Source organism: Ambystoma mexicanum, chromosome 4p, assembly GCF_040938575.1.
Source record: "Ambystoma mexicanum isolate Mex_15411 chromosome 4p, UKY_AmexF1_1, whole genome shotgun sequence".
Lineage (NCBI taxonomy): Eukaryota > Metazoa > Chordata > Amphibia > Caudata > Ambystomatidae > Ambystoma > Ambystoma mexicanum.
In genome coordinates, this window is record NC_090927.1 from 788862521 (window position 1) to 788889980 (window position 27460).

Genomic DNA, 27460 nt, shown 5'->3' on the forward strand with positions numbered 1-27460 from the left:
ACCCGTAAATCCGGCTCCATGGCCATAAACTCCAACAATGGTAATTCGAAATATGCTTAATTAATCACGAGTGCCTCAGATCTCCTGCACACAGCTGAAACATGTGCCCAAATCAGAACCCATCATTGGCCGACTCCAGGGATCCAAAGGGCCAGTAAAAGAAGGTTACGATCGATGGAAAGACACCCATTTGTTGATGGAAATTGTGCATCAGCAGTTACAGTCCACACAAGAGAAGAGACAACACCTATATGACTGATAGGCTCACCTGAGAAGGTTCCAGGTTGGTGATCAGGTGCTGTTTCTCCAGTCATGAGACCGCTACTGGCCAATTGGCACAGAACCTACAGAATTAGGGATTTTCTCAGTATTCTGAACTACCAGATTCAGCAGGATGAAAGGCAGAAAACGCTCCAGGTTTAGCACATCAGCTGGGTAAAGGCTTGGAAGGACCCTGACAATCCTGAAGTAACGGTCAGTGTGCAAGTCCTTCAGGTGGCAGAGATCCTCCCATGTCTACAGAAAGCATTACCAAAGGACTCTGGAGATTATCTAAATCATATCCAAAATGTGTTCAGGGGCCTGTGCTGCAACAGGGTTTGTACATCGGATAGAAACCAGATATGGCAAAGCAGTCCATATTCAACCTTACAGATTGAAAGCAGCTAGGTGGTAAATTGTATGAGACGAAGTCCAGAAATACTGATGCTGGAGTCATTGAACCATTCCTGAGCCAAGGATCTTCACTCATCACCCTCATGGGCAACAGGACATCTCTTGGAGGTTTTGAATCAAATGTATAAAGCTCAACAAAATGTTAATGTTTGATGCATACTCGATGCCCAGAATCGGGGAGATGATTGTAAACATTGGCTCGGCTAAGTACATCTCTTCTCTTGACGGCCTCTGTGACCCCCATTTGGCTCTTTCACTCTAGCATGTTATCATTCAGCATCAACAGTACCACTGGAACATTTCAACTGTATCTTGCAAGCACACAAATCCTACTCCAGGGCATATGTTGATGTTATTGCTATCTACATTACACCTATGAAGACCACATGCAGCACCTCTACCTGGTTACCCAAGGTTTTCGAAAGGCGAGGCTAAGAGCCAACCAAGAGAAGTGCCACCTTGCTCCGACTACTGTGCAAGACCTACGCTTCCAAGGTAAAAGAGGGGGCAGTATAATATCAGGATGACAAGGATGAGGTCATTCAGAAAATCCCCGCCAAAAAACAAGGGGGAACTGCAATCCTTCCTCAGGTTCTTAGGCTACTACAGACTCTTAATTCCATATTTCTTGCCTATAGCAGAGCCTCTTACAGAGCAGCAGCTAAGGTGTTTCAATGTCAACTATCTTCTGGACCAAAAGTATGAAAGAGGCTTTCAGTCAGTTGAAAAAAACCTATGTGCAGCACTTCTCAGTATGCCAGCCTTTAAAGGTCAATTTATCCTGGAGAAGGATGCCTAACGGTGGGTCTCAGCCCTAGTTACCTCAAGTATGCCACAAGCTTGAATTATTTGTAACAGAAGGCTCTTCCCAGGGAGAGAAATCTTGCCCAGATATATATTAAAACATTTAGGTATGTTTCCCTACTCAGCTGATGCAATTTATCAGTGCTAGGTGGTCCTCTGCTGTCCAATGGCAAAGTACACCCACTTCAACAACAGCATCATTTCAACATACAGATACAATTTATCAGCATTAGGTTGCCCCCTCTGCTGTCTATTGGGGAGATGTATCATGTTTATGCTTCATCCCCTCTCCTAGTGAGAACCCCAGCACTTTATGCTGGACCTCTGGACCATTTTTGTTCAATCCTGAATGAGTGGAGCCTTTTTCCACTCATTCATTCTTGTGGGCTCTGTCTTTTGGAACTCTGTTCTTTGTATTCTACCTGTACTATGGAGTCTGTCTGCTCCATAGCTCTTAAAGGCATCTGTATTTTACTACTGCAGCACACAGCTCCTTATGGGCAGTGTTGCTGGGGACCCCAAGGGTCCTCCATTAAGATTCCTTTTTCTGTATCATCAAGTAACTACAGTTACTAGTAACTTTCCCAAAACTCTATAGTCTGAGATATGGTGCACACCACCTTCAGTGGAGTGCCAAAGGGATACCTAGTAGCCCCCTTCTCTCTGCTCATGTGACTTTTTAGTCACATAGACAATCTCCTAGTTATGGCTGGTGGCAGTGGACATGTTCTACCAACTATTGTGTAGTTACTGTACCGCAGGCTATGTCCATAGCCTCGGTAGTGCACATTAGGGGCACCCAAGTACCAACTTGGGGCCTCCGATCTTTTTTCACCATAGCTAGTGTGGTTGTTTTTTTTTTAGCCCTTCTTCTACCATTCTGGGGGGGGAGGGTCAGTGTGTGTTTTGCCTTTCGCCAGAATCCTTTAGGTGTCCCAGCCTAGGCTCCAGAGTTTCTGGGCAGGCAGGAAGAGGGGGAGGAGTTTTCCACCCCCTGTCCTTTGTCTACCAGAGTGCCTGAATAGGACCAGCTCCCACACGTGGCCTGGCCATCCTGATTGGACAGCCAAATGCCCCTCTCTGCAAAATGCTGAGAGAGATTGGCCGTCCTGATTGGACAGCCAAATGCCCCTCTCTGCAAAATGCTGAGAGAGATTGCAGAGGAGTGTGTGGTGGAACTGTATAAAAGGTGAAGCTTCTGAAGTGAAAATCAAGTCGACCACTGGAAGCTGAAGTAACTGAAGAAGACGACCAGAGACGCCTGTAGACCCTTTGCAACACTGAAGTGACCACTGCTGTCCTGACCCTGTTTTCTGTGCGACAGAGGAGCTCCAAAAAGGATGCCTCCTTCCCTTTGGCTGGTGGGAACAAGTCCTAAGACAAACTTGAATTGAGTCATCTTCCGAGGTCCTAGGAGTTTCCAGAGCTGCAGAACCCAAATACCAGGAGACCTGCTGCCCATTTTGAGTGCATCGTCATGGAAAGGCTGAATCCGTCCAAATCTTTGGTGAACCAGTAAGGACACTCAAGAGATCCGATCCAACTCGCCCAGACACCCTCATCGGAGTGTGGGACTGCAGGAAGCATAGAAGATTGACCGGGCAATCCATGCCCTTTGTCGGTGCTGTAGAAAAGGCACCAAAACAGCAGAGTGAACCAAGAGGTTGCTGAAAGTCGTGCCCCAGGTCCTCCCTCGGGACTGCTGCTGAGAGATCCCGTCCATTGTTCCGACTTCATCCTTCATCAGACCAAGCAATCCAGGGGTCGGGTCCAGAGATGCAACATCACGGAGCATACAGCACAAACATTTTCTTCTTATTGCGTACCTGATTCCAAGAAGTCACTCTAGAGTGTTGGAGTGCACGTAGAGGTGCCCAGGCTAACCCCCCTCTTACCGCCGACTCAAGCCGCTGTTTGTTTCTTCAATGAGTCCTTTAAAAAGCTCTCCCTTGTTAGCTGCTAACTTGCTGCTTCTATAACACAAGACTGGAAGAAATCCACAGGAACTCTTCGTATTCTGCTACTCGTCAAGACTTTGAGTCCTCCCAGACTGTCCATAGGTAGGATTGTGTTTTGGGACTCAAAAGACTTACTGGCTGAAGAAACCCTTTGTAGAACCTTGAATCAGGCTACTGTTACACTAACTAACCATTTTCCTCCCATTAAGTGACTTTACTATATGCGTTTGCAGAGCAAATGCATTACCATAAGAACTGTTAAGAACGGCAGGTGCGCGTAGTAACCGATAATATGATAACATTGTCTTTTTCCTTTCTAACGTTGCTACAAATGTAACCGCAAACAAACACAAAAGTGAAATTGTCCTTTGAAGTGTATGACATGCATTACTTACCGTAAAAGCATTTCTGATGATTGTATCTGCTTAGATTCACATGCTGTGCATATGGTCCAACATCCAGTGGTAACCGCAGAGTATTGCATCTCGTCTTTCGGGGGACCGAAAGGGGACGTCGGCATAGGCGTGTCTGAAACACTACCCCTATCGTGACATGTGTAGTACCCAAAATCCCTCATGCGCCGAGGTCCCTCCGATTGTATTTTGTCTGCCATGAGGGAGCCCAAGGCTATAGTGAGTGAGTACATGAAGGGAGAAAGTAGTAAGAAGTCTATGTTCCTTCCACCCTGAGCAGGGAGGCAGGGAGGGCGCATGTGAATCTAAGCAGATACAATCATCAGAAATGCTTTTACGGTAAGTAATGCATGTCTTCTGATGCTGGTTAATCTGCTTAGAATCACATGCTGTGCATAGACTAGCGAGCAGTACACGGAGTTGGAGGTGGGTTGTGAGAAGGAACAGTAGAAAAAAGATGTCTTAGTACTGCTTGTCCCACCTGAGAATCAGACCTAGAATGAGTGTCTAGGCAATAGTGTTTTGTAAAGGTGTGTACAGAACTCCAGGTTGCCGCTTTGCAAATGGACTCTAGGGGAACATTTGCAATGAATACTATGGATGCCCCAGTGCCTCGAGTAGAATGTGCTCTAGGCTTGAAGGGCAGTTCTCTCTTTGCAAGAGTGTAACATAGTGTGATGCATTTGACAATCCACCTTGATATTGCTGATTTAGAGACAGGATCCCCTTCTTTACCAGCTGCCACTGAAACAAAGAATTGTTTAGTTTTCCTCAGTGGTTTAGTTCTATCCATGTAGAACATGACTGCCCTGCGCACATCTAGTGTGTGAAGGCTTCTTTCGGCCATGTTAGTAGGTCTCTGGAAGAACGTGGGTAGTTCGATTGACTGGTTCACATGGAACTTCGAAATAAATTTCAGCGCAGAACTACCTTATCTTTGTGGACTGTAACAAAGGGGTCCAAAACCGAGAGGGCCTGTAGTTCGCTAACTCTTCTGATAGAAGTGATAGCTACTAGAAAGGCTGTCTTGTAAGTCAGGTCTTTCAGACTACCTTTATGCATAGGCTCAAAAGGGGGTCCCATGAGCCTAGTTAAAACCACATTTAGATCCCACCCAGGGGCTGGTTGAGTGATGGGGGGATGCAGTCTAGTAACCCCTTCCATAAAGGCTTTAATCACAGGTATTTTCCACCATGACACCTTCTGCTGTGACGTGGTGTAGGCTGACAACGCCGCTAGGTGAACCTTTAAGGAATTGAAGACTAACCCAGAGTCCAACAGATGGGTTAGATATAACACAATGTGTGAAGGCGAGCAATCGGTGGGATTGACGCCTTTGAAACTGCACCATATGTCCATGCATCTTTGAGGGAGTTGCAGATGTCCAAATTCTATGACCTCAGGAGCCAGGCTGCTAAGTTCAGAGTTTGTGGGCATGGGTGCAGAGTCTCCCCCCTGTCCTGAGACAACATGTTGTATGGGCAGGGCAGCTTGACTGGTGGGGAGAGGGACATTTCCATCAGGTGCGCGAACCAAGGTTGGCGGGCCCACATGGGAGCCACCAGAATCATGGTGACTGGTTCCTGGTGCATCTTGTGTACTATCTTGTTCAGAAGGGGAGCCGGGGGAAAAGCATAGACAAATTTCCCCAATCAAGTTATCCAGAGACCGTTCCCCTTGGATTGGTTCTGGGGGTACCTGGAGGCGTAATCTTGGCATTGGGCATTCTCCTGAGTAGCGAACAGGTCGATCTCTGGAAACCCCCATTCTGCGAAGACGTTGGATACAATGTCTTCGTGCAGCCGCCATTCGTACTCTTCTGGCAGAGGAAAATCTCTGCTGAGTACGTCTGCCAGAAGATTGAATTCCCCTGGAACATGTTGGGATATCAGGAACATCTTATGTTTGAGAGCCCATATCCAGATGTTTTGGGACAGCTTGGATAGCCCTGGAGAGTGAGTGCCCCCCTGTTTGTTCAGGTAATATATTGCTGTTGTGCTGTCGGTTAGGACCAGCACTGTCTTCCCTTGCAGTAGCTGCTGAAACTTTCAATGCTTTAAACACTGCTAATAGCTCCAGTAGGTTTACATGGTTGGACGCTACCTGAGGGGACCACACTCCGTGCGCTGTCTGTTGAAGCAGGTGAGCCCCCCACCCTGTGAGAGATGTGTCTGTCGTGAGAGTGGCTTCCACTGCAGGGGTGGTGAAGGTTTTCCCCTTCATGAGGTTCTCCCTCAACCACCACTGCAGAGAGAGAACGAGGGCTGGCGAGACAACTAACAGATCTTCCCATTGTCCGCTGGCCTGACACCACTGGCTGTTGAGCCACTCTTGCATGGGACGCATGCGCAGCCACGCGTGGGGGACCAAGTATATGCATGACGCCATCATCCCTAGCAAATGCATACCTTTGCGTACCGTCACCTCTCGATTGGCTACATACTGAGAGAGCATGTTCTGAACCCTCTCGCTGGAAGGGAAGACTAGACCGTCTTCCATACGAATTAGAGCCCCCAGGAACTGTTTTACTTGGCTGGGGACTAAGCTGGATTTCTTTTCGTTGATAGAAAATCCCAGGCTGAACAGTAGGTCTACTGTTTTTTGGGTATTCGAAAAACAAACGTCGAATGAGTCCCCCGTGATGAGCCAATCATCGAGGTAAGGGTAAACTGGAACTGAAAGTCTGCGCAGGTGTGCCGGTGCCACTGCCAGGACCTTGGTAAACACCCTTGGCGCCGAGGCTATGCAGAAGGGGAGTACCTTGAACTGGTAGTGTGCCCTGAATCATGAACCTTAGGAATTTTCTGTGCGCTGGCAGCATTGAAATATGAAAGTATGCATCTTTCATATCCAAAGTTGTCATGAAGTCCCCCTGTTTTAGCAATGGGATCACCTCTTGCAGTGTTACCATGCAAAACGTCTGGGGCTTTATGAACTTGTTCGCTGGGCGCAAGTCTAGAACAGGACGCATGGTGAGATCCTTTTTGGGTACAAGGAAGTACACTGAATAGATACCCTCGTTTACCTGAAGAATCGGGACGGCTTCTATGACGTCTTTTCACAGCAGCGCTTCCACCTCTTGGATCAGGATCTGCAGATGTTCCGGTGAAAGGCGTCGATGTTTCGGCGGTCTGAACTGTGGAGGTCGGGCGAATTCCACGCAGTAACTATGGGCGACCGTCTTTAAGACCCAGTGGTCTGAAGTTATCCCCTCCCATGCCTTGAGGGAAGATGTTAATCGCCCCCCCCGACCGGGGAGACATGGGAGGGGACCTGGACTGGGTGGTCATTTCTGACCCGAAGTTGACGCTCCTCTGGAATTGGAGCCTCTGCCCCTATTCTTTCCAATCTTCTGACCCCTCTGCGGGTAGTAAGGGGGGCTTGCAGCAGGTTGACTTGAGTTGAAGTTGCCCATGCCGAAATTATTTTGAGCGGCGCGGGCTTGTCCTCAAAAGGACCGCCGAGAATTACTGCCCTCTGTGAAGAGGGTTTCTGGGAAATTTGGTGCAGTGACTTAATAGTCTCATGCTCCTTCTTGGCTGTCTCCAACGCATCGTCTACCGCCTTCCCGTAGAGGTTGGCCTCTTCGATAGATTTGTTGATAATGGATGCCTGGTCTCAGGCCTGAAGCCCGACGTGCGCAGCCACGCGTGCCTCTTTAGGAGAGTACCCTGTGCGAGAGACCTGCCTGCTGTCTCTGCGGTGTCCAGCGTATTCTTTACCACATTCCGACGTAACCCGTTTGCCTAAGGCATACAACCTTTTGGACTCCTTGTCCGGGGGTGACTCTCCTGTGGCAAGGGGAACCCCTGCTCTCTTCCGAGTGTTGGTCACCACCAGCGAGTCTGGGATTGCGTGTCCTTTGAAATAAAGCGGGTCGGTGGGGGTTCACAGCCCTAGTCTGAGCGGTGTGAGTAAGGAAGGGGCCAGCGGTCTCTTTACAGAGCTCAAGAGAGGGATAGACTGGCTTGCCAGAGGCTTTTCATTAATAATGTCCTCTGCGAAATCTTGTTCGGGCAAGGCTTCAAGCGTGGCAATTTTAAAGAATTCCGCTGCTTTTTTCAACATGTTGTTGAAAGCCAATTGATCATCCACTGGGGAAGCCTGTCTAATCGGGGTGGATGGGGAGAATCGAGGTAGACGATATCCGAGTTGTGATCGTCCTGCTGGGTGTCCTCCCAGTTGTCCGTTTCTCCTCGATCTTCCCCATAGTTGTCCAGAAAAGAAGACTCCTCTTCTTCTGTATAGATGTCTCTATACGTGTCCATCTGGACATCTTCTTTATAGTCAACTTGGTGTTGGACATCTAGGTGTTGGACATCTTGTGTTTGAGGGTTAGGGTCTACCTGAGCTTTTTTCGGCGGAGGTTGATCAGAAACCCTGAAAAACTGCTCCAGCCGATCCATACACCCCTCGAATTGCTCCGTGACCCAAATGGACCTAGCTGAGTAGGAACCATGTTCTCCGCCCTAGGGCGTTGAGAGGATCTCCTCAGAGTGCTTGAGAGGGGTACCTGGCTTTCTTCATTAGAGTCTTGGGGATCGTCTTCCAAATCCGTGGAAAACTTTTCGGCGGATTGGCCCATAACTGTGGGCGGAACGGGTACTAGGCCCACCGCCGTAGCAATCCTATTGACGCTCTTACGGATGGTCACCGAATCTTTGGGAGACAACGCCTCCGATGATGTGTCGGCAGTGAAGATGGCTTCCGCGGCTCCAGAAGGGCCAGCGGATGGCTTCTCGGGTAGAGGCCTACTTGTAGTTTTCAGGCCTGTACGGGCCTTGGAAACTTTGGAATCGGTCGAAGTTTCTTGTTCTGAAACTTTGGCGCATGTAGTTTGGGGAGTAGCGCCCTTGTTATGTTTGTTATGCCCAGTCGTCATGCGCTGCTGCAAGGCTTCGGATCAGACCGATCCGTGGGCGCCGCCGAAGTTTACGGCGGACCGGTTGGCGCCTTCTTCGACAAAGTCGTCAAGGAGGGCTCTTGGGTTGTGTGCTTTGTGCGGTGCGATTGTATGCCCCTGTCACCGGGTGTGGTCCCTGTAGCAAGACTGGAGTCGAGCTCGGAAGCCTCAAGGTCTATAACATCCGCGTTGGACGTTTGGTTATCCGATGTACCCCGTCACTTTCGGCTGGTGTCGCGGCAGGGGAGGGAGGCTCCACGCGTGACATTCCGTACGCGGCCCACCGCTTCAACCGGTGCTCCTTAAGGGTTTTAGGTCTAAGGAGTTTACACGCCGAACACCGCTTCTCATCGTGCTCTATGGGGAGACAAGCGTTACACGACGTGTGCTCGTCTTTCCACGGATATATGACCCTACACACAGGGCAGAATCTAAATGGAGTCCTTTCCATAGCAGAAGGGAAGGGTGACCAGACCAAAAAGGAAAGCAGTGGAAAAGAGGAAAGACATAACTTTTAACAGTATGGCAAACCCTGAGCCCACTCTCCCTACTGTGTAGGCCGGCCAGAAGGCCCGGCCACGCAGAAGTCCGAACGCCGGATCTTAGGCGCCGGAACCCACAGCCGTAGACGATTCCCCCGTAGTCTTCGTCGAAGATGTTCTTGATGGGCGAAGTGACTTAGCGGGGATTAAATCGACAATTCGGTAAGATAAACAATGTCTCATGAAGAGCTCCGCTATAGGGCGACCAGTTATCTGGGCGGAAAAAAACAATCTGAGGGACCTCGGCGCGTGAGGGATTTTGGGTACTACACATGTCACGATAGGGATAGTGTTTTAGACACGCCTATGCCGATGTCCCCTTTCGGTCCCCCGAAAGACAAGATGCAATACTCCGCAGTTACCACTGGATCTCGGACCATATGCACAGCATGTGATTCTAAGCAGATTAACAAGCATCAGAACCAAGTATTCCAAAGTGTTATAGTGTAAACGTCTAAAGTATTTAAAATGATTCTGTTATATATAACAAATATATAATTTAATTGAAATGAGTGTAAGACTTTCTTTGTGGTGCATGTCTAACTAGGTTCAGTGTACTTACCTACAACTCACACCTTCCTCTTAAAATAAGCCGGACTGCTCTGCGACTCTAACAAGGTCCTGAGTTAATACAGACGGATACTAAGAGTTGGAGATCTACAAACCACTGGGATAGCTTACTAAAGTCACCAAATGGCAAAGTGCGCCCACTTCAACAACAGCTACCATTTCAACAAACAGAGCGAAATGCTTTAGGATGAATGCCTTCTCACGAGTTAAAACTCAAAGCAAGTGCTTTATTTATGCTACTAGGCAATCTTATGCCATCACAGGGACTCTGCAATGGAACACGGTTCACAATCACATGTCTAAAAAGACACATCATAGAGGCCTGTGTGATCGATGGAACTTAGATACTGTTCCTATACCGTGCAAATCCTCTCATTCTATCCGATACATTTAGCCTTTTCAATGACCATTAATAAGTCACAGGGACCTATGCCCCATTCCTGGAAGCGATCAGTGGCAATTCTGATACTTAAGAAGGTGGGCAGAATTGACCCAATGAATTACCAACATATATTGGCCATCAAGATATGCTAGAACGGCATACATTATGCCGGGAACAGCTAGTAAAATGATAATCTCTGTGTGAAGCAGCCAGTGTAACTTGACGGTTACGCAGCAAGGTGCTTTCCTCTGTGTATTCAGAGCATTCAGACTGATTGCGTGGCAGTGATTGGTGTTAGCAATTAGTGGCAGTGGAATGTGTCCCGAGCTCACATGATCCTTGCTTGGTGTTCTGCTGTGTTAGGGAGAATTCTCTGTAAAGGCTAATTTCCCAAACCTAGTGGGTCCCCCAGCAGCTTTGCTGGATTTTTGGGGTTTAATTGTTTCTCCTGCTAAGAGTGAGACTCCTTTTCTCCCACTCTTAGGCATGATTTGAGAATGTCCTTTGACTTTGTCATGTGTTTTATGGGCTATGGGGTCTTTTACTCCATAGGGCTTCATGTGTTTTTGGTAAGTGTGTTACACAGCACCCTCAGTGCAGTAACAAAGGGGGGTCATAGTGGCCCCCAAACATAGACTCCATACCCTGGGACTGACTACTGTCTCCCAGGGCATGTAAAGTCACCATTGAGTTTACTAATCTTAAATTATGAACAGAACCAGTACAAACCATCATATTGTGGAAGTACTGGTAGGGGTAAATCGATTGCCCCTGGGTCTGTTTTTCAAGGGGGCATTGTCCAGTCCCCCCTTGTCGTGTTTCTGGTTGGTGGCAGTGGTTACCACTCGAAATTATCCGCCAGAATATTTCCTATGGGATTTTCCCATTTATTTTAAACGCACCACTTTTTTGGTCCAATGTTAAAGATACCGCCGGGTTATTTATTTAATATTTATTCCCTGGTTGGGTCTTTTTGCCAGGACTCAGGTTTAAAATGGCAGTTGTGTTCGCCTCTGTAACTCCAACCCAAGTCGAGCCCTTTGTTCCACTTTTGGCGGGCTTCTGCACAGAAGCCTCCAAAAGTGGTGCCACTCTGTCTGGGTCTACAGGATGTGTGGGAGGGGGGAATAGGCACCCTGGACTGAGTTGCCTCGGCAACTCAAGTCGCACTCTTGTGTGATTCACCACTTAGCATGTTTGAGTGACAGCTAGGACTGATGAATGGGGGTATTCTGCATAAAAGCAGGGCTTTGGGGACTGGAACTTCAGAAGTCGCCACAGGACCTAAAGAATCCAAATAGGGAGAAGCTGAGCCGACCTGCAATGATGACACCACCGGTGGAGCCCTGCTGAACAGAACTCACCACTTCCCAACGACAGAGAAGATCTTCTTCCAGGAGAGTCTTCTTCCTTTTAGCTGGTGGGGTTAACCAGTTTCCCTTTTTCGCCTTCCTGGATCGTCTCGTGGTCGAATCACCCGTGCCTAGCACCCCGGCGGCCGGATAGCCACGCTTCACCACTACCGTGAATAAAAGGGTAGTACCTTTTAACCGGGAAACTCTGCGACTGGTTTCTTCCCTGGCAGTGCTACAACCTCCAGCTTTCCTCCACGTCGAGATCTTCTCTTCCCCTGGACGAAGCACCGACTTGCACCCGCTGGAGCTTTCTCGCCATTTCAGGTACTGTGTCCCGCCTGGTCTCCCTTGCAACAGACTGTTCAAGGTGTCCGTAAATCCTTGACTCTCTATCCTGGGGTGACCTCGGACCCGTTAACATTACCTTTCTGAACTGATCCAACTCCTTTTTGAACTATCTACAAAGACTTCTAAAGTGTACTTCAACTGTGTGATCTTGGGCACATTCCGCCTTGCTCTCTCCAAGAGTGGGCCGCTCTACAATAGACCCTGCCTTTTCTAACTATCTGTGGGTACTTAAAAGTGTTGGTCCTGTGTTATTTCCATACTCTGCCTTTTCTCTCCCTTTTTAAACAAATTATTGGAGTGCCATCTTGGTTAAGCGCTCAACTCTGTTTTGATAATAAGTGGTGTTCTTTTTCTAAGACTTGTCGAATAATTAATCAGGGAGGTGTATATACTTCTAATGACTGTTTGAACTTGCTTGACATATTAGTGCCAGTGTATTTTTACAAGTTTGTTTCTAAATAATTATATACTTTTATACCAAAGCTCTGGTCAGTGTTTGCTTGTACTACTGTATTTTTGGCCCTATTGTGTACACTCTATATACTGCCTAACTCTTTTTGAGAGACGTCTGACTGCTCAGCCACAGCTACCAGGTAAATCTGGGTGGTAGAGACTGCTACCAATTGGGTTTACTGCTAACACCTGTAGTCTTAAACATTTTGCAGTGGTCCCTAAGGGAACTGCACAGGTTTCTGCCTAAGCCATGTGAGGAGCAAAGGGAGTCCTCTAATGAAGACTACTGTAAGTGAACTGCTGTCAGCTCTAACAGAGCATTCCTTGCCACACAACGTGACGACCAGCTCAGTTGACAATGTTACTTGGGAAATAAGGGCAATTCAAAAATCTCTTAAGCATCAAGAGGCCATGAAAATGTTAGAACATAAGCATTGGCCTACTCCCAGACAGCTTGCAAAGAATACACTGTCAGATCGCAGAATACATTTTTTTTATCCACAGTTCAATTGTTAGGTTATGCTATGCTAGTGACTATTTCTATAGCGCACGGCCACCTCCTACCGAGCTTCATGGGCGCTGAGACATAACTATTTCTAGGTCGATTTAAACCCGCTAAAATAATTGTGTCTTCGAGAGTTTTCTGCATAACGTGTGACCCACGGGGAATCTTACGTGAGCAGGTAAAACATTTTGTAAGCAGGAAGATGCAGGAAAAGAACATGGCATACGTGTTTAACTGCTTTCTGGAAGCTCCCTAGAAGGACTCCGACAGAGCTAAAGGAACGCAGCGGAGTGTAACGTCACTTCGCCGCGTGCCGAGCCCTTAAAGGGGCAGCACCGCATGGGGCACTCGGTAAAGAGGCTGCTGGGGATGAAACATCTTGGTTATCAGTCATGCTTCCCCTCCAAGGTGACACATCATCACATTTCCCGGATCCAACAGATGACATTTCAACTTCAACACCGAATCCACCCACACCCTACTCAAGTCAACTTTGGATGTCTTCCTTTTTAAATGTTGTGTCTGCCTTAAGGCTTGCTAAAAGGATGTTACTACAAAGCACTTGGCATTGACATGGTTTTACAAAAAAAAGCATGTGACGTGGAGGAGTGCGAAAATTAAGCACTGGTTTTGCAAACCAGTATGGTAAATCGCTTACGGTCTTTGACACCCCAAAAGGGGAAGCTGAAAAACAATACCTAATCCCCCACACTAGCGTGAGATGGGGGTTTAGATTCTATATAAGACAAGGAGGCGAGTATTATGCATTACAATCTTTACTCTGAATCACAGCAGCAAAGAATGAAAAACTTTGTAAAAAACGAAAACATGTTTTTTCCAATAACACAACATAAGAACAATACAAAGGGAAACAACCCATTCCAACATGACGGGCAGGTCATGCACCGGAGGTAGCCAATGGGCTGCGAGCCAGTCCCATAAAGGTCCAATCCTCTATCAACTCCTCCTCTTTCTGTCGCTGATGTTTTTCCACACGACCATCGGACATTTTCTCCATGTAAGATGAAGAACAAACTCCCATGAGAATGTCAGAACGAAATCCGTCCGCCACTTGGAGCTGAACCTTCTGCTTCTGCTTGAGCTGCAGCCATCAACAGAAAGCTGAAACAACAATCAAACACCAGTAAGGGGGAGGGGGGGCGGGTGGGATAATACTCACCTCCTTGTCTTTTATAGAATCTAAACCCCCATCTCACGCTAGTGTGGGGGATTAGGTATTCTATGGCAAGACAGGAGGCTCATATTATGCAAGTTCAAAGCCCTTGCATTACATTCACAGCTACATGAGCAATAAGTTTATGGTAAAACGTCTTAAAAGTTGATTCCTTGACCAGTCAGCTGCTTTTAAAATCTGTTCCAAACTACCCCGCAGAAAGGCTGCTTTAGAGGCCATAGCGCCTCGGGCTGAGTGGGGACCAAAAGAGGCTGTGTCAACCCCCGCCTCCCGCATAATCCATTTGATCCATCTAGCTAAAGTAGAAGGGGACACTGGCTTATGGGGTTTCCTGTAGGAAATCAGCAGCTGAGAAGTATTGGGAGGCCTAAAAGCTTCAGTTTTGATTTCAAACAGTTGACCACACATAATTTATCATCTTCAGGAAAAGCTGGATAGGATATAAAGGAAGTCATGCATTTAGTCCTCCCTGAGATAAAGAAAGTAAGCCCTTGAGGGGTGAACATCTTATTATCCACATCCAGAGCTCTGATATCAGAGACCCTTTTAATAGACACCAGACATAGTAACATAGCAAGCTTGGCAAATAACTGTTGTAGGGACAAATCGTCATTAAGAGGCCAGGACCTGAAGAGCTGCAGTACCATATTAACATCCCAAAGAACCGAATACTTTGGTTTCGGTGGAACCTTAATACGAATAGATTTTAGGGCCCTTCGCACCAAAAAGTGCCTACCCACTGGCTCCCCTTTACCCAAAAGGTGACCAGCTGAAATAGCTGAACGAAATCCATTAACAGTCCTGTAGGCTTTCCCCTCTATAAACAACTCTACCAAAAAATTAACCACTTCTACAGGAGGGGCAGAAACGGGATTGAGGTGCCTAGCCACACACCAGCTAACCCAGCGGTTCCATGCTGAGGAATACCCGGATTTAGTAGAGGGCGCCCAGGAGTCCCTGATGACCGACAGAGTCTTGTGAAAGTCTTCTGAAGCACCACGAAGAGCTGAAATCTTCCAAGCCATAAGGGCAAGGTGTCCCTGCAGTACTAACTCGTGAGGGAGACCTCCCGGATCCACCAGCAACTGGGGATCGAACAGCAGAAGACGGGGAAAATCTATTTCCAATTCCAGAAGGGTCGGGAACCAAACCTGAGAGGGCCAAAAGGGGTTAACCAGAACCAGAGACACCGCTTGTCTGCGAACTTGGACCAGAACCCGAGCTATCATGGCAAAGGGAGGAAAGGCATATCCCAACTGACCCGACCAGTCCTGTAGGAAAGCGTTGGTGGCTAGAGCTAACGGATCCGGTCTCCAACTGTAAAACTTGGGAACTTGACAATTTAGTCTCGAGGCAAACAAGTCTATCTTCAGGGGACCCCAGAGGGACGCTATGCGGGCAAAAAGAGACCTGTTCAACATCCAATCGCTCCTGTCTTGCAGGTGCCTGGAGTTCCAATCTACAATCTCATTGCTGACTCCTGGGAGGTATTCTGCTTTCAATAGAATATCCCTGTCGAGGCAAAAATGCCAAAACTCTCTTGCCAGATCCGCTAGGACCTTGGATCTGGTACCCCCCAGGTGATTGATGTATCTTGCCGCAGAGATGTTGTCCATGCGGAGGAGAACACAACAATTCCCTTGATCTTTGAGGAGACTCCGAACAGCAAAGGACCCCGCTAACAACTCTAGACAATTGATATGTAGTTGTTTCTCTGACTCCGACCATTTCCCCCCCTGTGGAAATCTGACCGAATCTGGCTCCCCAACCCGCTCTGCTTGCATCTGACTCCAGAACGATGTCCGGAGATGGGCCAAAGATCGCCTTGCCATTCCAGGCCTCCATGTTCCTGAGCCACCACAGGAGCTCCAATCTGGCCTCTGGAGGCAAGTCCACCATCTGGGAATAAGAGAGACACTTGCGCAAATGTTTGGCTTTTAGGCGCTGAAGTGCTCTGTAATGTAGGGGAGCAGGGAAAATAGCTTGAATGGATGCTGACAGCATCCCCACAACACTGGCTAACTGCCTGAGCGAGATCCTCTCTCGCCTGAGGAGTAGACGAATCTCCTTCTTTATTTTGGACAGTCTGTTGACTGGGAGAAGAAGGATGCAAAGCTTTGAATCTATATTGAAGTCCAGAAATTGGATACATTTCGGAGGCTTCAATATGGATTTTTTGACATTTATCACAAAACCTAGATCTTGTAAGAGGGTCACAGAAAACTTCAGATGGGAACACAGAGTTTGATAATTCTGGGCCAGCAAAAGCATGTCGTCCAGATAAATTATGATCCGAATCTTATTTACGTTCCTCTTTGGGCAAAGGGCGCCTGATCCAGAACTTAAGAAAAGAGGAAACCTCCTCAGAGGGCTGCCACTCAGCTGACCTGGGGTGTTGAATCAGGGCCGGATCAAAGAATGGAACTCCGTTAGCATCAAGCAGGGGCGCCTCCTGAGGGGCCACTGAGGTCACCTTCCTTTTCTGCCTCTTAGGGGGCGAATCAGAATCATCTGAACTCTCTGTGGATGAGACATCAATAGGGGGCGCCACCGGCACGAAAGGCGCTGGGGCAGGCCAGGGGGTGGAAGAGAAAGGTTGACAGGACTCTTCTCGACCGCGCTTCAGTGCTCTCCTAGGGGAAGCTATAGGCGAAATGGCCAGGGGGGGACTGAGTTGTCCCTGGATATGTTTAGTTTTGGCCGTACACTTTTTAGGGGCCCGGGCTGTAATAGATGGGGTAGCATCTTGGGAGGGGTGGAAATCCACAATGCGGGTAATTAGCCTGTCAAAGGCCGACGCCAAGGTGTTATTCAAACCCGTTAAGGCTGAGTCCAGAGAGGACTGAATAGCATGAGCCACTGAAGGCTGGGCATGTCCAGCTTGATCCCCCATATTTTCTCCCAACTTGTCACTTTTTTTGGCAGTGCGCACTTGAGTGCTGGCATCCGCAGATGAGGGAAGCACCCCCTTATCCATGACAGCACGTCACAATTTGTCTTAGTAAAATATATATACATTTGTATCAACCAACAACAGGTCCAGTGCTGTAACAACAGCAGCCGAGCAGGCAGAACCTCTCGATTCCCGAGAGTACAAACCCCTTGAGGGAAGGCCTTCAAGGCCGTTAACAGGCAGCACCTGTAGTGCAATAGACAATCATGCAAGCAGCGTGTGAGGGCGATAAACAGCAATTTTTAAACGAAACACTCTGTAAACATATAATAATTGCGGATAAATAAATGGAAAAGTATGACATAAATGAAGGCGGAGAAGGCTCGAACCGCCAATCTTGTGTAAAGGAAGCCGCACGCGTTACTGCGTGTGCTAGAAAAGCCTTCAAAACCTCCTGCGGCCCTGACAGGGCGCGTGTGTCAAAGAAAGTAGAAACGTTCGCAGAAATAACAATACACAAATATACTAAGAAAGAAAAGTAAGGAGCGCGACGCCCTCAGGCTGTAGGCGCGGTCTTGAGGAAACACCAATACCTCAGGAGGCGAACGCGGGCTAAATTAAACAAACGCTCCGCTTGCCTGACTGAACAATAGTGAAACGCAATCACACTTAGTATATAATGTAAAGAAAACACGTTCCCCTCGAACGCTGTTTCTAGCAAACTAGTAACCAAAGATTACAAAGTAACATCACAACACAGGCTAAGAAAAAAACAGAGGTGTGACTTAGCTGTTGGACAGCAGCAAAGAAAGAGGAGGAGTTGATAGAGGAATGGACCTTTATGGGACTGGCTCGCAGCCCATTGGCTACCTCTGGGGCATGACCTGCCCGCCATGTTGGAATGGGATGTTTCCCTTTGTATTGTTCTTATGCTGGGTTATTGAAAAAAAAATAAATTTGTTTTTTACAAAGTTTTTCATTCTTTGCTACTGTGGTTCAGAGTAAAGATTGTAATGCATAATATGAGCCTCCTGTCTTGCCATAGAATTAAACACTGGATTGAAAAACCCCACGGGGAAAGCATTTCCAGGAAAAGCTAAACGAACTACTGTCTTAATTACATCTAGATTTGAAACTATGAATTCAGCGCTGTACTTGCACAACTCGAGGTTCGCTACTCTACATAATTAACGTATCCGACTCTGCTTGTTACCATCTGAACTGCCAGAGTCTGGGCTGTCAGGTGTGCTGCTCCCATCATCCGTCTCTAACGTGGCATCCCGCTTCGCCTTGTGGAAATTTTCCAATGTGCTGAACTTGGCCAGTGCCTTGCTGCGAGTCGCGCTGGAAGGCGCGCGTGGAAAGACTTGGTTTTAAAAATCAAACATTAAGAGCCATGCAATGGTGAGGATGGAAGAGCAAGGAGAAAGAAAGAAAGAAAGACAAGCAGACTGTTAGAATAGCAGGAAGCAGAAATAGAAGCAAAAAGAAATTCCAGAGAGAGAGCAGAGGCAATTAACAAAAACTAAAAAATATGCAAACAGTAAGAAAACAATTCATTGCATAGAAGTGTCCAAGTTAGATGGAAAAAGCATTAAGAAACTAATGTACAATACAGTCAATGAAGATTGCCATGGGACAGCAAAAAAATGTTACGGTACGTTTGCACGGATGCAAAAAGGTTTTAAAATATTGTTCTTGCATAACGCGTAGTGGTGTACACTTTTACTAGTATTGTGTACTCCTGAGTAATGTTATGGTACATGCTTATATTACGCCAAATCACACTGCTTCAGAGTCATGCTTTGACATGACCATATCTGCCCAGCTAATAGAACGGCGTAGGTATTAGTTGGATTTTTTAATGAATATGTGCGCTGTTTTTGCCACCCAGCTCTTTTCTTTGTACTCATTTACATCCACATTTCAGATCAACAAACCAATTGCCTTTGCTTGATGTGATCCTGTCAAATCTGTGTCAAAATTTGTCTGAGACAACGTTTTCAGGGGTGAGTTACAGTGTGCATCTACCTGCCAGCAACATAGTGCAAGAACGGAGGAAGCCTCACTGCCAAATGACTTAAAACAGGCTTACCCAAATACTAGCTCCCATACCCTTAGTGCCTACCTGAACCGAAAAGTTATTGGCGACGCGTGGTGGCATGTCGAGAAGAGTGCATGCACGATTTCATGCAACAGTCTTGGAAGAAAAGGCAGCGGACCAAGAAGGTAATGAGTAGGCAGGGGCAGGGAGTTCAACGTAGCAGAGAGTGGGGTCAGTGGAGGACCTGGTGGAAGACCGGGGGTTGTGGGGCTGCCCCCCCGAAAGATTAGATGGAGCTTGATGTACTCTTAAGCTGCAGCATACAGTCTCTAGTTATCTTTGGCTCTGTTGTATTCATCTACACAGTGTTTCCTGGGTCCAATGAAACACCATATGCCTGATAACAACAGATTGAAAGGCATTCCCTCAGAGAAGTATCATAAAAAGCAGTGTGTTTTCTTTGGAACTCTGATAGGGTCCCTAGAGTGTAACACTTCCTCATAAATGACATAAATAAAAACAACAATACAACGTGCCTGGCTGGCTCTCAACAGAGCGAGTACTATACTGCCGTGTGCTTTGTTAGTGGGCAAGGTCTGTAATAAGTGGGAGCAGAGACATGGGAAATACATACTTGACAGTGCATAATCAACGCCCAGAATAAACCCGTTTAGTTTGGAAATCTATGCAGAAGACGGGAAACCTCCCTACTAATTAAAGAAGGGCGATAGATTCCATATATGTGGTGTGGGCACCTGAAGGAACACATGCAATTTCCTTTGCCTTCTTGGTTTGCTTTACAGATATTGCGCAATCAACACGAAGTGAAGTACCCGCATGAACATTTGACGGCTGACTTGTCTTGGCCATGCCTCCAGAAGCAGGATCGTCAACATCCTCAGCTAGGTTCGGGGATCTCTTCACTTTGAAGAACCTTCTTGATAGCAGTTCTTTATGAAGAAGAAAAGAAAGATAGAAAGAAAGAAACCGCAGAAGAGCAAAGACTAGACCAAAAATACAGCTACTGTATGGCAGGAAAGGCTAGTATACAAGTAGAGGGTCCAACTACAGAACGGGGACTGGCTCATTTGCTAAGGGCTAGTCTCACCTAGGGAAGTGGGCACAAACTACACACAAAGAGAGCAAACAGTATACCAACCTGGGTGGGCCGCTCCTTCACCTAGAATGAGTGAGAGGTGGCAATGAGAAACATATTTTTGATGTGACCTTCATATAGTGCTTTACTGCCACTGTAATGGCCTCGAAGAGCTTTGGGTTGCATGAGAGTACAGCATACCTTAGTTTGAGCATTGACTACAAAGCAAGAAAATACATCACACAATAAACGGAACATTTAAAGTGCAGGGAGAAAATGCCAATTGCTTTAGTGGAGATGACTAGTAATGTTCTCCATCAGTTTATTTTGGGTGCTACTCCATATCAATGGATACGTGATTTCTGGCATGAGAAGCGAAACTTGCTCGAGGTACTTTGCCAACTATTGGGAACACTGCAGTAAAATGTGGAGCGAGCCATGACTAACGACGTGGCAGACTTTCTCCACAGCAACTGATTGCAGTGGTCTGCTCCTCAATTGCATGATAACCTGTGCATTACATTGCATGCACAATTGGTAGCCCCTCGTCCAAGCGTCACAGTAATAACTGTACACATCACTGTGGAGGAGAGCATTACATGGTAAACTGTATATAAAGCCGAAGGAAATAACATGGTTTCAAATCTAGCAGATAGCATTTCATGGTAATTGCACATTACTTCACAGGAAAAACACCCTTTAGTGTGGATTACAAGCATTGTAGATGTGATTAGCTTCCAGGGGCTACTGAATGCAGCTGGGATCTCCGCTATTGCATGATAAGCTGTGTACAATGTTGCAAGAACATCCCATATGGGGGGGGGCGGTGGGCAGTCGAAAACTGGAGCAAACAAAAATGAGCTGGGAAACCACTATTCGTCCCATGCACTGATTGCAGTATGAGGTTAACAGGAGCATGCTGCTGTGAAATATGCACAATGATAGTAGGTTATTTATTGGAAGTGTGCTCCTTGAGAATGAGTCTTAGCTTGTATGCTATACGTCTAGAAAATATATGTATTTCAAAGTATCATATCAAGTAGTAAAACCTGGTTAAAGCTTGAATGTCCATGTAATACTGATGAATTAGATAATACCAGTACATTTTCTGGGATGGAGGCATAAACTAGTTAGTGGAAGTATACTTACATGTACCCCACAGAATCCCTCCATACTATGCACCTCCCAGTATGTAAAAGCTACCAGAGTGACTATTGTTGTCCTAATCTGTAGTCCCCTTTCCTCCATACGAGTGTTGGTCCAAACTCGAAGGGACCCGAACATTTTGCACAGCAAAAAACAAATGTTCGTCCAAATCTATACATTTGAGTGTGAAGCCAGCACAGGGTGGGATGTGGCTTCTGCACATGCTAACTCCACCACCAGTGAGCTACACCAGTCCCTCTTCACCACACGTTAGATGAGCTATCCAACTACATTTTCTAGGGGGAACAGAATGTGGGCATACAGAGAAAAGGTGACCAGAGTCTAGGATAACAGTAGTAACTACAGGGAATACCTTACTTAGAAGACTCATCCCTTTTAGCTTCATACTCATGGGAGAGTACCAAAAATAGGATCTACATGATTACGGCGACCCAATTTACTGCGCCGGCCGAAAATGCCGACTTTTTTCAACCCTCTTTTCACAGACTATACAGGCGGGGGGAGACCCGAGAAACCCCCCATAAACCCCCCAACATTAATTATTGACTTTACCACACATATATATTCTGAGAAGTGGGGGTCGAAAAAAGTCAGCATTTTCGGCCGGCGCAGTAAACCCAGCGTAGTAATTGTATGATTCCCCAAAAATACATCTCCTTGGGAGGAAGGAACCAAATCAAGCAAATGAATTCTGAAGGATCGCATGACCCAACCTTGTGCCTGACCGCGAGCTGGTGTCCATACAATAACGTGTGTAGAAAGTGGATGGTGAAGAGCATGTGGCCGCTTTACCAATGACATGCCATGGCATTTGCCTCTGGAAAGCCACCAAAGCAGGCTTCTTCCTGACCGCTGTGGCGACAAGGAATGAAGAGACTGGCCAAGTGGTGGCAAAGTGGTTTCTATAGACTTTTTAAATGATAAACCAAAATATATCCCTAACGTGAAGGAGAATTCCCTTCCTAAACTAAAGAAACTCGGGTGCTGATAAGGAAGTCCATGCGAGTCAAAACAACGCCCATGTGAGTCCAGCCCTGAAATCTATTCCCAATCTATCTTCTTTTAAGAAATCCCTGAAAACTGTCCTCTTCGCCTAGATCAAACTGACCTCATCTTAATTGCGTTGTCCAATCTTTTTTTTTGTCATCTTATGTGTTTATTAGCGCCTTGATACCAGTGGGTTTTCGGCACGTTGCATAGAAAAAATCATTTAAAAAAAGGAACTGTCCTGGTCTCAAAGGCTCCTATTCTATCCCTGTCACTACAACAAAACATCATAAATCCAGATACTGTTCATAATCCAGGAGAATGACTTCCTTCTCCTGGATGTAATGTGTCCAAAAGACACTCGGGTTGTACAAAACAAAAGTTACACAAAAGTTATGAGTTCTCCGTAAACCAACAGAAAATAAACAGTCACATAAAGTTCTTGTGTGGCTAGGAGAATAACTTCCTTCTCCTAGCTAGTACCCCAATGGCCTTTCACAGTTCTTAATAAGGTGTGTAGCTCCCTTAGGGAGGTTTTGATAGTTTCTAGGTTTTGTACAAATCTAGATCCACCCCCACTGGGATGATTAAGCTGTTCCTGGGGGCCCTCAACTCTCCAGCACCACACTTTTGTGGAACTGGCCTGGTAACTGTATCACTAAATGGTTTACGGTTTTCGCTATTTCTTTATGGTTTACTGTTTCATAACTTCCCAGCCCACTCCCGGACTTGTATGTGTTCCTGTTACCTTCTCCCGTGGAACTCTTCATCGGTTTCGCCAGGGGTCGCAGATCAACACTTCTTAGTTCAACTTCTTCCTTTAGTAACCCTCTGCAACTTGCCTCTCTCCACCTCAAGTCATTGTGGACCCCCTCGGGTCCGCTTTGACAGGTTATGCCTCCTTTATGGTCTCTCTCTCTCTTTCCTGATAGCCACTTATGCAGCTCTGCTGTAGGCGGTCTCAGAACCATTGTCGGACCGAACGGTCCACCCACTACAGGTCGTGCTACCACCTCTCAGTCTCTGCAAGTGTATTGCGCCAGTTCCCAACCGACTTGCAAGACACTTATCGGGCATCCCACTATTCCTCTTCTTAGCCTTCGAGACAAGCCCTGCTACTGTCTCCCGAAGTTCTGAGCCAGCTTTCCAGGCTTCGATGCAGCCTCTGCGGTCGCCTTGTTCTTCCTCTGGTTGTAGCACAGCTTCCAGCTTGCCAGAACCACACAGGCCATTGCCAGATGGGCCAGCGGATGACAGAACATAGTCCTCCTTAGCTGTTCAGTTTAATAGCGGGGACGAATGCAGCGTAACGTCCTTCCAATTGAAAGCAACTTCTCTAGCCTTCGTCCCGGCCCAAATGTAGCATTTTCGAGTGCTTTGTCTCAGTACTCTTGTCATCAGATGGGCACAATATTTCACAATACATAGTTTCGGTGGTGATCTTGCGTTGATAGATTTGGGTGTTTTCAGCTTACGTGTTGGGATTTCACAGGGATTTGTAAGGAAGGCATGGTATCAACAGTAAGAGAGACACAAGTGACCACAGTTAAAGGGTGTTTATTGAACTTAACAAGGGTACAATACTCAAGACCAAAAGGGGCTTTCTTCTTCAGATGTCTCTGCCTCCTCATAGATTGAGGATAGGGCCTTAAAATAAAATCTGACAAGACTGTGGTGTGTAGTTTTTTTCAAAAGTAGAAGCCAAAGGCGCTATGGATGCCATTATTGGCGCCAAAATTATCTAAATCGTTGACGATGACGTCAGCGGCTTTGATGAAACCAACAAAGGCTTCGAGGTTGTCGATGGAATCGACAGAAATGTCGACTTCTTCGACAAGATCGTAGAAGGCATAGCCGTGTGCTGCGTCGAGGAGGTCGACATTTCGACACGAGGCGTCAGTGACTTCTCCTTTGAGGGAGGCGTCGAAGATGGACTCTTTTACTTAGTCTTATGAGTTGATAGTGACGACTTCTTGTGCATCACAAAGGCTTTTTCTCGACTCAAGGGTTTTCATGCTCTCGAGGAGTGTCCCCAGCCGAGGTTGACGACTCACAACTTCCGTGTGTTTGTTCAGGAGTATCGGCTCTAGGTGCCTTCGAGGGAGGCAAGGGCGCGTTCTCGAACACCTTTAACATGCTTTTGCGGAATTCCTCCCACTGTGCGATGGTACTGTTTTTCGTTGGACAAATAGCCCTCTCAGGAGAACTGGAGGATGAGGTGGATGAAGAAGAATGGTGTGATCCACTTCGACAGCGTGACCAGGAGTGTTTTTTGTGACGATGAGACAAAGGCCTCGACTCGTCTCGTCTCAAGTACGTTTAGAAGGTGTAATGGACTTTTGCAGCCTACCTCTCTCCAGCTTCCTTCTGCGCTCCCTCAAGGTCTCATGGACATACACTCGTCGCAATCAGAACATGGGTGCTCTGCCCCAAGGCACCACAGACAGACCCTGTGTGGATCCTTCATGGACATCTTAGCCCCACAGTCTCAGCATTTTTTAAAACCGGACCAGGGCTTGGATGGAGCCGATGAGGCCATATTCGTCTAAGTTCAGCAGAAATTTCACCAAAAATCTAAGGATTTTGATGTTCTCAGGGAACCGAGCGTTGCGTTCCCGAAGCTGTGAAGCGCGGAAAAACGGAACTGTGCAACGGACGCTGCACGTGCTACTTATACATGTGATAACTTTCAACATCGGCACAGAATCCTCTGAGGGATATCGACTCTACAGGCATCGACCCACAGCGCCCTCTACTGGGGAATTTTTTTTTCAAAGCAGCAAGCTGGATTTTGGGAAATATCAAAGATAAGGAATACGTGGGAGTATACAATACATTCGAAATGTATGTTATATCATTTTGTGACATGTGACTTTCAGCCTTACATAATTCTTTATTGGAAGAACGCAGATTGTTTTTAAAAACCACTACAAGCATGATGCGTTTCTCGCCCCTTGCTATTGTACTACAGATTTCAAATCTATAAAAGAGGCGTGCCAAGGGGCGTGGTTTCTAAAATTGTGGATCAGGCCTCATATCTGGTTTTTGCTTCAAAAGGTGGCAACCCTACGAGTCTCACTTTGAAGGGTTCAAGAATTGTCCATAGAGGTACCCATTAAAGCATGCTGCATTAACAACTTCTAAAACAACTACAACGCGGCGGCAAGATTGCTTCTCAAACTACCCTGAAGAGAACACCTGCACTAAAAACACTACATTGGCTACCAATAAAACAAGAAATCAAATTCAAATCAATGTGCATCACGCGCAGAGCAATCCACAACCAAGGCGCAGAATTCCTGAGAGACAAACTACATGTACATCAAACAACAAGAACACTCAGACAAAGCAACGACGCCTGGAACAAAAGCGCCATAACAAAACAAAAAAACTCAGGAGGATCCTCTTTCTCTCACCAAGCACCAAAAACTTGGAACAACCTACCAAAGAACATACGCAACACAAGAAACCACCTCAAATCCTGGCTCTTCACTGTGTAACTAGAAGACTGCCCATAGGGGCAGACACATAGCGAAAACAACGATGACAGAATCTACCGTTCCCGGATCCGACCAAGCAATATACTACAAACAGACTCAAAGGAAGACATTCTACGATATACCACACCATAAACCGAGAGTTAGCCACGATAGTTTGACTCTAAAGACTGAACACACAAGCAGACCAAGACGGAATGACATGGACGATTCATCAATTACACCCTGACCCCAATTACACCAAGCTCCAACAGACCAACGTCACAACAGATAGCAAGGGAATAGGGGGCGGCCAATCCACAGCGCCAACACCAGAGTGGGGTGGGGGGGCAGACACATCCAACCCATCATACTTAGTTCACTACAACATAACCCGGCAATGCGCCGATCCATCAATCAGAACAGGTAGATGATCAAGAAAGGTAGCAGCAATTAAGCTTACCCAAACTAGACCTGCTATAACCAGGACAGGTAACCAACTAACCTTATTCTTCAAATCTCTGCATACCTAACTCACCCTAAAAACTCACACCACCTCTCGCCCAGCAAACCGCATGCACTTCACCACACTGCAACAACAAACAACAACACGTAAACAACACCAACCGCACACGAGGTCTTGCCCCGGTCCGATACTCACACCGAAACTCAGCGTGCGGTGAAACCGAACTGAAGATGCCAACAGCACACCACCTCTCTCACTCTCCTGTTCCCTCTACACCAGACTAACATAACCCGCCCCCTCCTGTTTACAGATCCTCCTGGGGACAAACTCCGTCGGTGACAGTGCGCGATATAAATACCTTTAACATTAAGGTAGTAGAAGCGTTGCTGTGGTTTTAATTTAATTTCTTGTGATACAGATGGAAGGCTAGAAATATCTGTGTACCGAGTTGTCAAGATAAAAACACAGGAGGTTGTTGCTGACAGGTTGGACCACCCGCTTTTCGACAAGCATCTATGGGCAACTAGTTGGCAGCTTCCACCATCGGTCAACTGGTACGGTTTCGAACGGCAGATTGTAGGTATTGTTCATTTTTATTAAACAAGTTTAAAAAAAAAAAGCTCCATAGTTTACCATATTTATTTCTATCGAAAATTGTGTATGTTCCTAATCAGTTTTTAGCTACATGTCCGGCAGCAAATTAGATAATGTCAGTGACAAGATCACATTTCAAATTAATTTCTCAGGTAAAGAGGCTCATTATTCCAACCTTTAAACAGAAAACGCCCCTTGACATAGCATGAACATGAGGGAGATCCCTAAAAGAATATTAAAAAAAGCGGGCTCTCCCTTCCAAACCACAGTCGATTAAATGATGAACTGGCTGCGTGCTCAATGGCGTTTCAGTGCCAGACCAAAGAGTCGGAAGTCATGACAGAATTTATGAATTGTTTGACAAACTATTCATCCCTAGCACAGCACGGATCTGCACTGCCACCGTGCGGCCAATATTAAATACTACACAATTGAATAACATTTACCTCCGTCCTCCGAATCGTCATCTGTTTTCCACCATGGGGAACGTGAAGGCTCTTTTTTCTTATCGCTGTCTTTCTTTCTTGGACGACCGAGCGTTTCCAGAACACTAGGCTTCTTTGAGCTTCCAAATGAATCGTCTGAAAGAGACTGAGATGTGCACGGAAACACGTTAGTTCCTAAAAATGGATTC

The 27460-nt window shown here is 46.7% G+C and overlaps 1 protein-coding gene across 3 annotated transcripts in view; it reads right to left on the reverse strand.

Annotated features, from left to right (window-relative positions):
* Positions 1 to 27460, reverse strand: part of CEP162 (centrosomal protein 162) — a 2248134-nt gene that overhangs the window by 2055759 nt on the left and 164915 nt on the right. For 2 of the 3 annotated variants that reach the window (XM_069606333.1, XM_069606334.1), the window contains exons 3-6: positions 27273 to 27417; positions 20200 to 20220; positions 19874 to 19990; positions 18210 to 18362 (exon numbers count right to left, since the gene is read on the reverse strand). In XM_069606333.1, coding sequence (XP_069462434.1) covers positions 18210 to 18362; positions 19874 to 19990; positions 20200 to 20220; positions 27273 to 27417 — 436 coding nt within the window. The remainder of the gene's footprint in view (positions 1 to 18209; positions 18363 to 19873; positions 19991 to 20199; positions 20221 to 27272; positions 27418 to 27460) is intronic. The other variant, XM_069606335.1, reaches the window with a different exon arrangement.